This window comes from Etheostoma cragini, chromosome 4 (assembly GCF_013103735.1).
Source record: "Etheostoma cragini isolate CJK2018 chromosome 4, CSU_Ecrag_1.0, whole genome shotgun sequence".
Lineage (NCBI taxonomy): Eukaryota > Metazoa > Chordata > Actinopteri > Perciformes > Percidae > Etheostoma > Etheostoma cragini.
Window position 1 is genome coordinate 8563275 of NC_048410.1, and position 13699 is coordinate 8576973.

General features: G+C 40.7%; 1 protein-coding gene across 1 annotated transcript; it reads left to right on the forward strand.

Annotated features, from left to right (window-relative positions):
• The first annotated feature begins 1790 nt into the window (after window positions 1-1790).
• On the forward strand, window positions 1791-11536 carry dcaf12 (DDB1 and CUL4 associated factor 12). Its single transcript, XM_034869044.1, has 9 exons — window positions 1791-2194; window positions 5624-5914; window positions 6082-6360; window positions 7019-7079; window positions 7840-8033; window positions 8657-8722; window positions 9074-9236; window positions 9386-9564; window positions 11244-11536. Exons 1-9 carry the CDS (start codon window positions 2135-2137, stop codon window positions 11400-11402), a joined length of 1452 nt encoding a protein of 483 aa, XP_034724935.1. The 5' UTR covers window positions 1791-2134; the 3' UTR covers window positions 11403-11536.
• Window positions 11537-13699: the final 2163 nt, after the last annotated feature.

Sequence of the window (13699 nt, forward strand, 5' to 3'; positions counted from 1 at the left end):
TTTGGATTTTGTAACACAATATTGCATAAAGTGTTTTTTCCGGGTTTTAAAGGCAGCATTACAGTAAAGTGATGTACTTTTTCTGTATTTACCAGACTGTTCTAGCTGCTCTATTATTTGCCTTTACCCACTTAGACATTATGTCCACATTACAGATGATTATTTATCTAAAATCTAAATGTGAAGCTATTTGTTAAAGCAACAATTGTCAACCCCAGTATATCATCCCAATATCAATATCAAGGTATTTGGTCAAGCATGTTGTGATATCTTATTTTCTCCCTATTGCCCAGCCCTACATGCCAGTGTTTGATCAAGTGACACACATCATCATGGATCTGTCCTTCAATCCACTTTTGCTATTTTTTTGGGTAGGACAGTGCCTGGTGCAGGCAAACATCATGACACACGCAAGGTGTAATGTTCGACCTAGTATCTTTATTCAAGCCAGAGTTTTGTCTGATACGTGGTTGACATGACCAACAAACAGTGACGGACTGGCCATCCGGAATTTGGGCAAATGCTATGGGCCACTACTGATAATTTGTTTTTGACTAATTTATAAAGTTATTGTATGCATGCAGCCACAAATATTCAAGATTGTACTTTGGTGGGATGGGTGGAAAGATTCACATAGCTAGATATTAACAAAAATAGGGTTGTATGTTGAGCCCAGTCCGTCACTGCCAACAAACAAGGGTTTTCACCCAGTTCTGCTTTTAATTGCCTTCCTTTTTGTTTGACTGATAAAGAAGAAAGGTTCACTTACTTTACAGACAAAACAGTTGTTGTTGTCTTGCATAAATCTAGTGTGGTTTCCTTAATCATACATAAAACATGTTTATTTCCATGTCCATTTATGTATGCCTTTCCTCTGACAGCCTCTAAAGTTGGAGTGAAGGGAGCATAGAAAGAAAAATACATGTTATTTCTATGAAATGCAGTATTGCACTCTAACAATCCCTCTCATTTCTGTTACCATATCCTAGTTGTGTTGAGTTTAATGCAACTAGGTTCAGATCCACCTCTAAGTTACAGCATATTTCAGTAAGGGATGCAAATGAATCTAATGAACATTCTTAATTGGTGGCTGAGTTGAATGTTCTTTCACAAGCTCCTGAAATGTGATTTGCAAAATGTTCAATTTGCTTTTGAATAATTTGAAAAATCATCTTGATTAAATGTGCACATCTTTTCAGTGGTGAGACAATTGATTGCCGTTGATTTCTGGGCTTAATGTGAAATTGGCTATTTTATCAAGTAAGGTCCCAACAAATAAGTTGTGTTTAAACAAAACTGGTGAGGAAGTACAGCTAGTTTTCTCTTCTGCTGCAAATGCATTTTAATTCTTTCTGTTCAGTTTACAGCAACAATAGAGATGAATGTCCACCCAGGTATTGTCAGTGGCAACTAGAAACATCTAACTGTGTGGCGTAGTCAGCAGGAAATATTTGGTCTGCCTGAGCTCACCAGGGTTAATAAACAGAAGATTACAAAATCATGTATAAAGTCTGTTAACAGATCGGAGTTCAGGTCCTACATATTGCCCGTTCATCAATGTGATTCTATGTCAACTATGTCTTTGTGCTCATGCAAAAATTAGCCACCTTCATATAACCCAGGAAGCCATCTCTCCTGAGAATTTATAATGTCTTAAATCATAGACAGAACACAACCCACAGAGACAAAATATTATGTGCTTTAACCGGAGAGAAGATCTGATCATCTGATCTACGCAGTTGGCGTGAACGAGCACGCATGACGCTCGTGTTCACGTACGACCTTGTTTTTGTTGATGTTTAATTTGTGTGCGGCTGCGCGTCGCTCAATGCTTTCGCCGTTGCTGACGCGAATGGTCAGGAAAACAGAGTGTGTGTAGCTACTTTCTGGCAGCTAGTTAGTTACGAAGGCCAGAGTGTAGGATTAGTTGGGAGCCTAGGGGACAAGGTAATGTTATTGAGTCCGCGGCAATAACCCGCGAGTTACCAACCTCTCCCGTATGTGATCGCCCTTGCTCGTCGTCGGACGGTGCCAGCGAGGGCCAAGGCACAAAATAGCATAGTCTATTATATGATCCAGTGTCCAGCGTCACTTTTACCCTCCATGTGGGTGAGGGAACTGTGTGTATCAGATTATGGCGAGAAAAACAGTTAGCAGGAAAAGGAAGGCAGGAGAGCCCAAAGACCAACAACAGGTAGGCGGAAACCGGTGCGCATCCATATTAGCTAGCTAGCTAGCTTGTTTAGGCTAGTCATTTATGTTAGCATGCTAACGTTTTCACTGGGCTAGCCAGGTTTAGCGGATATAAGCGAGGTAGAGTATTGATGGCATTTTGACTAATTAACTAATACAATATATTAGACTATTGGGATATATCATGCACCAAAAAATCACAATGTTGTCTTGTTTAAACAATAATACAGTGTGTTTCTATTTGAACGTCAGTACCCACTTATGTTAGCATGGCGTTATCCAACGGCAGCTATTTTTACGTTAGCCAAATAGTTAGCTACCTCCTCTTATTATGGCTATTATTTAGCTAATTGCAGTCACGATGAAATGACCTTTTCGTATATGTATAACATTGCCAGTCCCTTGTTCGGTTGGGGTCATCACTTATCACCCTGTATTTAGCACCCAGAACTGTGTTAATCATTACTGAAAACTGAATTTGTCTTAGTTTGTAATAATATAGCTAAGTCATAGCATTCTAGTTGTAGCTCTTTAGCTACCGTTAGCGGAAACGTTAGCTAACTGTTAGGTAGCTTAGCTAACTAACATACAGACCAACCGTAGATCGGCCTCTCAGTTATGATGGGATGGACCGCATCATCAGCACAAACATCTTCCCTATAGAATCAGTCCTGAGCCCAGTTTTTGACACCATTAAATATGCTTAGACTTAAACCAGGAATTTGTTGGCAGTATTACTAGCTTTGCATTAGATAATGTACGACCTGCCTTTACTGCATTGTATGTCAACAATGCCAAGGCATTGGTATAGGCCAGTGCATGTGGGGCCACCGTATTTCCACAGTAGAATTAAACCACATCCATAACAGACTTTTTTTGCAGTCTACTGACCACTCACATTAGCACAAAACAATAGCACCTCATATTCCTTTGAGGTCCAGGGTATATAAATACTTTTGTGTTGTTTTCCTCTGGTCCAGGACTGTAAACACCTCATAAAGGGTATGAATAATTACGGAAGAGTTAGACAATTACTAACAATCGGTAACATTAATCATTTTATTATGCCTCTCTGCTGGCGATAGACAAATTTAAGAATTCCTACACTTATTATGACATCTCACAGAAATGTGTAATTTGCTAAAATGATGAAGTGATGCTATTTGATACTCAATTTGATATTATAATCAGGGGTTTTGCTGACTCAGAATGAGCCTTTGGGGGTTGACTACGCACAGCAATAAGCATGATCTGACCTTATACAGTAAAGGCAATGAGTCGATGTTACTTTATTCGACAGAAGTCAATGCATTTTTATTATTTGGAACAATTTGATAAACACAATATATGTATATTATTAGCTTATATTCAAGTTTATATTCTGCTTGTTCAAGAGTTGTTTGGGAAAATGCTCTTAAACACATTGGGTGAGTGTTTCAATCTCTATTTTTATTATCATTTCGTATCATTTTGGCACGGGTGAATTTCCCTTGGTGCTGGCAGAAACCTCTCTACAGGGCACCAACTATTCCTTTATGCAGGAAAAACCTTGATAATGTTCTGAAAAGAGCCAATCGGGCCATTGTGCAGGGTCATAAGTGAGGAACAGAAAGGGAGGCATTTGGTTGGAAAACTGAATTTGTGACACTAACCTTGAAACTGTGGTAGTTGTTTAGAACTTTGTGCTGCTAGGTTGAAGATGCGTGTGATGCATCCATGTTTCACCAAACGGTACACTTAGAACGTTATTTATTAGACTCCTTCAAAGTCTTCACTAATATATCATGAGTCTGGAAAGACATGAATGTAAAATGCAACTTGAGTGGTTGATGGAGGCATACAACCGCAAGGCGGTATTTGTAGTTGTGATGTATAAGTTGCTTCTGGTACTTTCTGTGTGAGCGATCAAAAGATTAAGAACAAAAAATATCAGCTTTTTAATATTACTGGTAAGTACGAGATGCCTGACAAAACAATATTCATCAAATGGTTTATGTCTCTGTCAGAGTGGAATGTTATTCATGAACCACTGAAAGTTTCCAAACGTATGGGAACTTCAGGCAGCTTTAAAATAAATGAAAAGCTTTCCATCCAATGTTGTCATCATTTGATCACAAATTACTATAATTTTACCATTTTAGCAAAATGAAATTCTTTTGCAATAAGAGTGGATTTTCTATTGTTTTTTTACTTAAATATCTATATACAACTAGAGTAACACGATAAACATACACAATTAAGTGGGATATCATTTTTTTAAATCTGTGCTGTGACTCAAGCTTGTAATTCTGAAGTGTGAGCAGGTGAGCTTTAATTGCACAGACAAAGTTTTATTTTTAGAAGCCCTTAAATGTCTTGGCAACAAGCCACTTAGTGTCGTAAAGTTTAAATGGATGGTCAGACAAAATGCGACTGGTGTAGCCGGTGTCATTTTCCCCAAACCTTTTTGTGTGTCTGTCTGTGATATTTTGTTGTGTTCTTGACCTTTGATCAAGCAATCACTAGGTCTACTGACTAACAATAGTTAGTCTGAACCTCCATTGTAGACTGCCAATGATGTTGGCCTACTTCAGCAAATTCAGTGCTTTTGTGTCCACAGTGCTCAGGGAGATGGGTATGTCTCATCACATGTAGTTTGTGATTAATGGAGATAAAGAAAGATGAGAAAGATCTTATGCAATTAGATCACATTTTTAGAAAACTAATTTAAAGGGATATTTTGGTATTTTTTAACCTGGACCCTATTTTCCCAGGCATTGGTGTCTAAGTGACTAACAGGAACGCTGTAACCGGCAGTAGCAAACCAGGCTGCAATGTAACTCCTTAAGGGCAAATGCGCACACTCAATTTCTGTCTACCAAAAGTGCTGTTTTGGCCACTGAAAGGCTCCGATTGTTATAAGTGTCTGACAATATTATGGAAAGGATCTCTAAAGAGATAGACCTTTTTGTTGTTAAACCAGAAACGGCCCCAAAATGCTATCGACAAACTCACCAGATTCCATTTAAAATATTTAAATAATATAAACATTGACATTCAGTTTGCTAAGAATTGCAAGGTGAATACAGTCTGGAAACCATTAAACCATTAAGCAACGCAATGACTATCTGAATAGCAGTTAGAATGACACATGCCACTAAAGTGACTGTCAACAGACTCTTGTGTCATGGTTGTAAAATGAATGGAAATGTACAGATACCTGCTGTGACGTATAGACATAGCTTACACAAAGTAGCAAGCAAAATTGTTTGTGTTGCTTTGCTCCAGTCCCACTCCAGTGGATATTCAATACAACAGCACTCCCTCTTTTGTGATATTGCACTTTATTATTTATTATTATTGTCGATAGTCTCTGAAACATGTAGGACTTGATAAAATCCATGCTTTTCTCCAACAACAAAAAATCTGAAAATTGAATCTCTTTCCTCAGCTGGGCTGGTGTCAAGCACCACACAAGCGTAGCCGTGTTTCTTGTTCATCACGTCACGCCCAGCAGTGGTGGTGCAGTCGGCGCTCGGTGGTATGTGCTCTCCGGGGGCGAGAGTTCAGACCTCAACAGCAGCATGAGTTGCGGCTCCAGCGGAGCCTTCAGGGTTTTGCAGCTGGCAGGCTCCCTGGCATCCTCAAGGAGAGGGAGTTCTCCCTGGGGCGACTCAACAAGGTGTTTGCTTCACAGTGGCTCAACCACAGGCAGGTGGTGTGCGGGACCAAGTGCAACACGGTGAGATGTTATTTTGTTACTCACCTGCATAATCGTCCTTAAAAAGTAAAAATTCCAAACTAACAGGTTTCCACAGGTTTCACATGCAGAGTTGTCGTTGTTAATTGTTTGGGTAACAAATGCATTGCAGACTAATAGTAATTATGTGATTTTTCCGTAACCTGCAGCTTTTTGTAGCTGATGTCCTGACGGGGCAGATAACACGCATTCCCATGCTGAAGGACAGGGAGTGTCATGGTGGAGGCTCTGGGGTGGCAGGTGCAGTGGTGGCGGGGCGGCATTACCACCCCATACCAGGCTCTCGTGCCCGGCTGGACCAGCAGGGTTGTGGGATCCACGCTATTGAACTCAACCCCTCCAGAACACTGCTAGCCACCGGAGGAGACAACCCCAACAGCCTAGCCATCTACCAGCTGCCCACACTGGACCCTGTTTGTGTGGGAGATGTAAGTGGTTTGGATCTGTTTGGGTTTACTGACATCTGGTCATGGCTTATGGTTGCTGGTCCACTCTCAGCTTGCTGCAATTCATTCTATTATGATTCTTGCAAACTATATTGAACTGTCTGTGTACCAGCCACAAAATTTGAGTCTTGTAAGCATGGCTTATCCATGGAAGGTTTGCTGTGTTAGAGGTGGCTGTTTTGGCTGCTCCATCAATATTGTTGAACCTGCTTATTGTATATTGTCTGATGTTTGTTAGAATGTGGGTAACCACTCCAGGTGGTTATAAGCCTAACCAGCAGAGGGGCTCTAGAGATATTAATAATAATATCACCACAACTTTTGAAATGATTGCCAAGGTTTTTATGATCCCCAGAGGATGAATCCTAATAACGTCTGTGACAGAATGTCAATTGTTCCACTTGTTCAACACTATTCACAACACGATGTAAATTTACAGAACATGAGTGATAAATTTACTGATTGGCATACCTTCAACAAGAGAGGCCCAAAATACTGCAATTTTTTATCATGATATACATATTTTGTTAATATTTCCCAGCCACTGATTAGCAATAGTTATTTAGCAATTCAACCCAAAGCACATTTGGTTGTATAAGATTAGTAGTTTTTTCTTTTACATATTTGACGTGTTTTTCAGGAAGGTCACAATGACTGGATCTTCTCCATAGCATGGATCAGTGACAATATGGCAGTTTCTGGTGAGTTGTCTATATGAGCTCTTCCCATCCTGTACATATTCAAATATTTCTTTTATTTTATTCATATTGTTATTTCATGTATATTGTATGTATACTTTTCCTAGTACTTCATTTATATTTTGTGACTGATTTTGCTGCTGTAACACTGTAATTTCCCATTTTTCTTGGGATCAATAAACATCTATCTATCTTTGTATGAATAAATACTGATGTGTGACCATTAGGCAGTGAGCATTACATGCCTGCGCAACTCAGTAATCAGTAGGGTTGGGTATCCTGTTTTTTTTCCGATACTGGTGCTAAAACAATACTTTTAAATCGGTGCTTCAACCGATACTTGTAGGGGAATAGGGTATTTTAAAATAACTCTGAATGCATCACGAGGCTTACTAGTTTCAAGTGAACTGTTGTGATTTTCCGACAAATGCAGCTGCAGACTGCATAACGTCCTGGTGTTGGAATCTTCTACGGTGAAATACATTCACACTTTACACCGTTTAGTTGTCAGCATTTTAACCATGTTTAATCCAGCTGCTAGAACGGCTAACGTTCTGGCTGCACAACCGGTACAAGACCGCAGCTGTCCACGGAACGTGGAAAGTATGTTCAAGCCTCCCTGACGGGTGAACTCGGACTCTGTTGCCTGCTTGTCAGTTAACAGTTAACAAGGGTCGGCTATGGGTCAGAACCCCCCCCCCCACTAATGTAGCATCCATGCAAGGCAGTAATCAAGATATGTCTTATGTGTTGAAATTCCTAGGGTCCAGAGATGGCTCTATGGGTCTGTGGGAGGTGACAGAGGAAGTAATGAGCCAGGCTGAACGTAGTCAGAATGAGGAGGCAGTACCTTCATACGCCCACATCTCCCACCGTGCCCTCAAGGACATCCCAAAGGAGTACACCAACCCATACAACTGTAAAGTCCGTGCTCTGGCCTTCAACAACAACCATAAAGTAAGGCTCATCCTGACGCAAATTTTGGGAAACCACATGATTGTGAAAATGTCGGTCAGTTCAGTTTAAAAAAAAAAACAAAGGATCTCAGAAAGAGATGTTTTAGACCAGGAACTGACACACACACACACACACACACACATATATATATATATATATATATATACACACACACACACACACACACACACACACCATTATAAATGACATAAAGCTCAGTGTGCATTAATGATTGACTGTTGACTGACTCGGCAACGAATGGAAGCTGTGCATTTACCCATCATTTATGCCATGAAGAAAGGAGTGTTTTGAAATATACTGAGCATGCAGAGAGACCGCAGAGGTGTGAGTTATGCTATAGGAGTGGATATTTTGGTGCACTTCTTTATGCTATGAAAATGGTTCATCAGAGAAATCAATTGTATCCACCATTTAAGGTGACCACAGTGGTCAAGCATACAGGGGAAATGTATTTGATACTTAAACCTTTTGAGGTTGAGGATAATTTGCAAAATGCTTGCAAAAAACTGGTTGGAAGTACATGCTGTTGCTGGGTTCGGCCTCCACACACGTGAGCTTCTGTTATTTACCTCGGTCTTCCCATTTTGTTTTACCCTTTCAAGGAGCTGGGTGCTGTGTCTTTGGATGGCTATTTCCACCTCTGGAAAGCTGAGCACAACTTGTGCAAGGTAAATGACAATACGTAGTTTGACTAATTGAGCATGTGATGCATCTTCTCTGTCTTCTTTATACGAGGGGGACACATTCAACTTTCTTTTAACATTTCTTTTTTTACAATGTCAGTTTGATTTAATATGAAATCAGTTTTCCACCAAAATAGTAAATATCCCTCTAATCTTCTTATAATTTCTTACAGTTTTACCATTTAACTGAGCTTCACAGTGGAGTTGTGCTGGATAGCTGTGAAACTCGATAGCTGTGCATACTTATATGTTCAAACTACACGAAGAAGAAAAGGACTGTTCTGGACATCATCCTCACTTTGTAGTCATTTAACATTCTATGGCGTTTCCCTCTAGATACTCTCCACCAAGCTGCCTCACTGCAAAGAGAATGTGTGTTTGGCATATGGACAGGACTGGTCAGTGTATGCGGTGGGTTCTCAGGCCCATGTTTCCTTTCTGGATCCACGGCAGCCTACACACAGCATCAAGTCTGTCAATTCCAGAGAGAGAGGAAGCGGTAGGTGATCTGTAAACTTCTAATTTAAGCTAGTGGCACAAGCAGAGAGCAGCTAATCTCCATCCGCTACTTCGTGAAGATTTTTCAGTATCAAATACTGCTGTTTACTTTTGAGTAGCTTTGCATTCAAGACATCTTTGTGTGCGCAGGGATCCGTTCAGTGAGTTTCTACGAGCACATTGTTACAGTGGGCACCGGCCAGGGTTCCCTTCTCTTCTACGACATCCGGGCCCAGAGATTCTTGGAGAACCCTTTGAATCACGCCGGAGGGTATCGAAAGTGCCCAGGAGATGGCATCCTCAAACTCTCTACAGGGAAAGGCTGGCTGGTAACATTTGTTTTGCCTATTTGTTACATTACATTAGATTACATGTCATTTAGCTGATGCTTTTATCCAAAGCAACTTCCAATTAAGTGCTTTCAACCCCAAACTCCAGACAACAAGGAAGTGCAAGAACATTAGCTTTGATCTACAAAGAGGTGTGTGTGTGTGTGTGTGTGTGTGTGTGTGTGTGTGTGTGTGTGTGTGTGTGTGTGTGTGTGTGTGTGTGTGTGTGTGTGTGTGTGTGTGTGTGTGTGTGTGTGTGTGTGTGTGTGTGTGTGTGTGTGTGTGTGTGTGTGTGTGTGTGTGTGTGTGTGTGTGTGTGTGTGTGTGTGTGTGTGTGTGTGTGTGTGTGTGTGTGTGTGTGTGTGTGTCAAGCAAGTTGGCTGATGCAGAGCGGAGTAGGTGGGTTGGGTTGTAGGATATGACCATGTCCTGGACGTAAGCTGGGGCTGATCCGTTTGTGGCCGTGTATACAACTGCTAGTGTCTTGAAGTGGATCTGGGCAACTATTGGTAACCAGTGAAGAGAGTGGAGGAACAGTGTAGTAATCTTGGCGAGGTTGAATACAAGTTCAGCTGCTGCATTCTGAATGAGCTACAGGGGCTAGGAGGGAGTTGCAGTACGTTTAGACGTGAGATAATTAGAGCCTGAACCTGAGCCACCTTCTGCGTTAGAAAGGGATATATCCTTCTGATGTTGCAGCATGTATTTACACAATTGGGTAGTTGCAGCAATGTTGGCAGTGGAGGAGAGTTGGTCGTCAAGTGGCATTCTAGCAGTCTGGGTGGTAACAACCACAGAGTTGTCAATTGTTATAGTCAGGTCCCGGGTAGGAGAGCCTCTCCCTGGAAGGAAAAGGACCTCAGTCTTGTCAAGGTTGAGTTTCAGATGGTGTGTGGACAGCCAAGAAGAAATATCAGTCAGACAGGCTGAGATAAGTACTGCTACTTGTGTTTCAGACTCCGAAAAGGAAATAATTAGTTGGGTTGATAAGAAAAGCAGTGCGAGTGAATGACTCACCAAAGAGAGGTGGTGTACAGGGAAAATCCAGGACTGATCCCTGAGGTACCCCAGCTTTGAGTGGGCAAGGTTCTGAGATAGATCCTCTCCAAGTTACCTTGGAGGTTCGGTCTGCCAGGTTAGAAATGAGCTAAGAGAACACAGAGCCTGAGACACCCAGATTCTTGAGTGTCAAAATGAGGATCTGGTGGTTCACTTTATCAAGGGCAGCTGAAAGGTCCAGAAGGATGACGACAGAAGAGAGAGAGGTTGTTCTAGCGATGTGATGCTGCTCAGTGACAGCAAGGAGGGACGTTTCTATTGAGCTGCCAGTCTTGAAGCCAGACTGGTAGGGATCAAGAAGATTGTTCTGGTGGAGATAAAGGAGTAGAGTTGATTATAAATGGCACTCAAGATTTTGGGATAGAATAAGGGAGACGGGTCTGTAGTTATTTACCTCAGACAAGTTGAGTGTTTTTTTGAAATAGTGGGGTCACTCTTGCCTCTTTGAGGGTGACAGGGAAACAGTGGTTTGTCTTTAATAAACTACTCCTTTTTTTGAAAGTGCTAAACTGGAGTTGGCCTGACACAAATGTTAATAGCATTGTCGTCATTGTTGCATTTTCAGAACTTTTCTTTTCTTCTCATCCATAACTTCCCTCTCCTGCTCTCTAAACTCTCAGAATCACGATGAGACGTGGAGAAGTTACTTCTCGGACATTCATTCCTTCCCCAACGCGGTGTACACCCACTGCTATGACGACTCTGGCACCAAGCTGTTTGTAGCGGGTGGACCACTCTGTTCTGGCTTGCACGGCAACTACGCAGGACTCTGGAGCTAGCCTCTTTGTCTTCTCCCTTGCTCTATCAGTACATCCTCGTCCAGATTTATTCCTAACCAGTCCCCCATCCCTCTTCTTCTACAAGTCGCTCTGTTTCGCTCACACGTGGACTCAGGAGCATGATCTTGCCCCCCCCCCCCCCCCCCCCCCCCCCCCCCCCCCCCCCACCACACACACACACACACACACACACACACACACAGTATCACGGCTTTGAATATTGTTGTGTATGTTTGTGTCCACCATTACACTATACCTTTATCCTCCAATTATTCATTTGCTCCTTCCACCTCAGCTACTTAGTTTTTTGTTTGTTTGTCTTTTATATGGAATTGTACAAACCATTAACTAGTAATTTTCAAGAGCTGCAAAGTCTACCACTGAGGAACTCGGAATAGTTTTGAAAAAAACATTAAGAACTAAGTAATATATGTTTTCATCATTTAAAACATCCAACCCACAGGAATTAAACTCTGGTCTTTTGCAGGCTTGTTTTTGTATGTAAGAAGTGTTTACCGCTGCTTCCTCTGTGATAAATGACAGTGTCTTTGTGAAATATCTGTGGAATTTTTCTCCCAAAAGTTCCCTTTCAGTCTCTCACTGAAATGTATGGCAATAAAAGAGAGGGAGAGAGGAAAGGCTGAAGAGACAATTCATTTGGAAGGACTGAACCCGAGTGCAGTTTGACGTTTGATAGAGGATATTAACTGGTTGGAACAGCCCGCCCTGTCCCACAAGAATCACAAAGAACTTCTGTTTTCTCCAGACAGAAGTAAGAAAATGAAGAAGCCAATCAAAATGGGACTTTGTGTTCATATTTCTTTCTCACTCAGATGATGTAAAGGAGCAACATTAAGATTGTTGAATGCAGTGTTCTGTTCTGAATTACTCCCAACAAATGCATATTTTATTTTTGACTGTGTGTGATTTGACAGGCAAGCCCCTGCTGATAATCTAATTTGCTTTATTTGTATTTATTTTCACCTTTCTCTGTCACCTTGTTTTGGTTGGTTGGTCAGGTTTATACCCTCTTCTTTTAAAGGATGTATTGTTTCTCTGCCCGTCGCTTAGGTTCCTGTGACCAGAATGCTTTCAGCAGATTTGTCCATTAGTTGTGTTAAAATTCTGATCTGTAAATGTTCTGGTGTTACTAGAGAATTTTAAGTCTTGGTAGCAATCTTTAAAATATAATTGAGGAGCTTTTAATGATTGGGTTACATCTCCCCCCCATGATTCTCCTCCACAGGAACTTGGGAGAAGATTTGTAGTAGCTCACTTTAATCTTCTCAACCATCCAGCAAGAAGGATGCATGGAGTACTAATGAGAATTTTGGACTCTACCCTATAGTTAGATGCTGCAGGCACATACATTTGTTGTGACAGTTGTAAAACAATTTTTTTTTTCTCTTTTTTTGTACCAAGGTGTGAGAGATTCTACTCTTTTCCTTGTTTGGTAGAGGCAGGGTAGGCTTCAGTTACGTTTTTGCCTTCCTTGGGTCTTTCTGTGAAAGACTGCCACAGGCGATCATAATTTTGGAACTTTTTTCCAGTTTTCATGATAATGACGTTAAAAAGAGAAACCCTAATTACGACCACAAATGGAGCAATTAACCAACACTTGTAAAGTGTATTTTATATATAAATGTGTATATGTATGTGTAAAATACATAGGGACAGTTGCATACATTTTTATGTATATGTCTGAGGAAGTGTGTGGATTGATCTGTCTTGGTAATGCCCTGTTTTTTTTTTTTTTATACATGCCTCATGAATGTTTTTACAAATGACTGAATCTGAGGATATTGTAAGATATATACATCAGGGGGGAAAACAAGCTATCTTAAAAAAAAAGGACATAATAAAATAAAATGTATATTGATGTAACTTTTTTTAATGTTTGACATAATTTATCCAATTTTAAGAGTTATTTAATTAAATGGGTCACTGTTTGATTATATGGGCCCATTAACAATATAAAACCATATGGTAGCTTTCAGAACAGAAGGTCCCTGTGGTAGAGCGGTGTGCGTTCCGTAGAATATTGTGATCATTAAACTAGACCTGCACGGTTAATCGTTATAAGATTTAATGATTTAATTGATTATCATTTAATTTTACGAACTGGCTGCATCTCAAATGCTACGAGGTTTAAACATAGACTGTATAAAATAGGTTTTAAACCGCTCCCACACGCTGCAATGGTCTCGATTCTCTTCACTGAAGCATCTTTGTTTACAGGCTTGTGGTGATGCGCAATGTGCTATAGGTGCCATAATCTATATTTGGTACTGAAATTT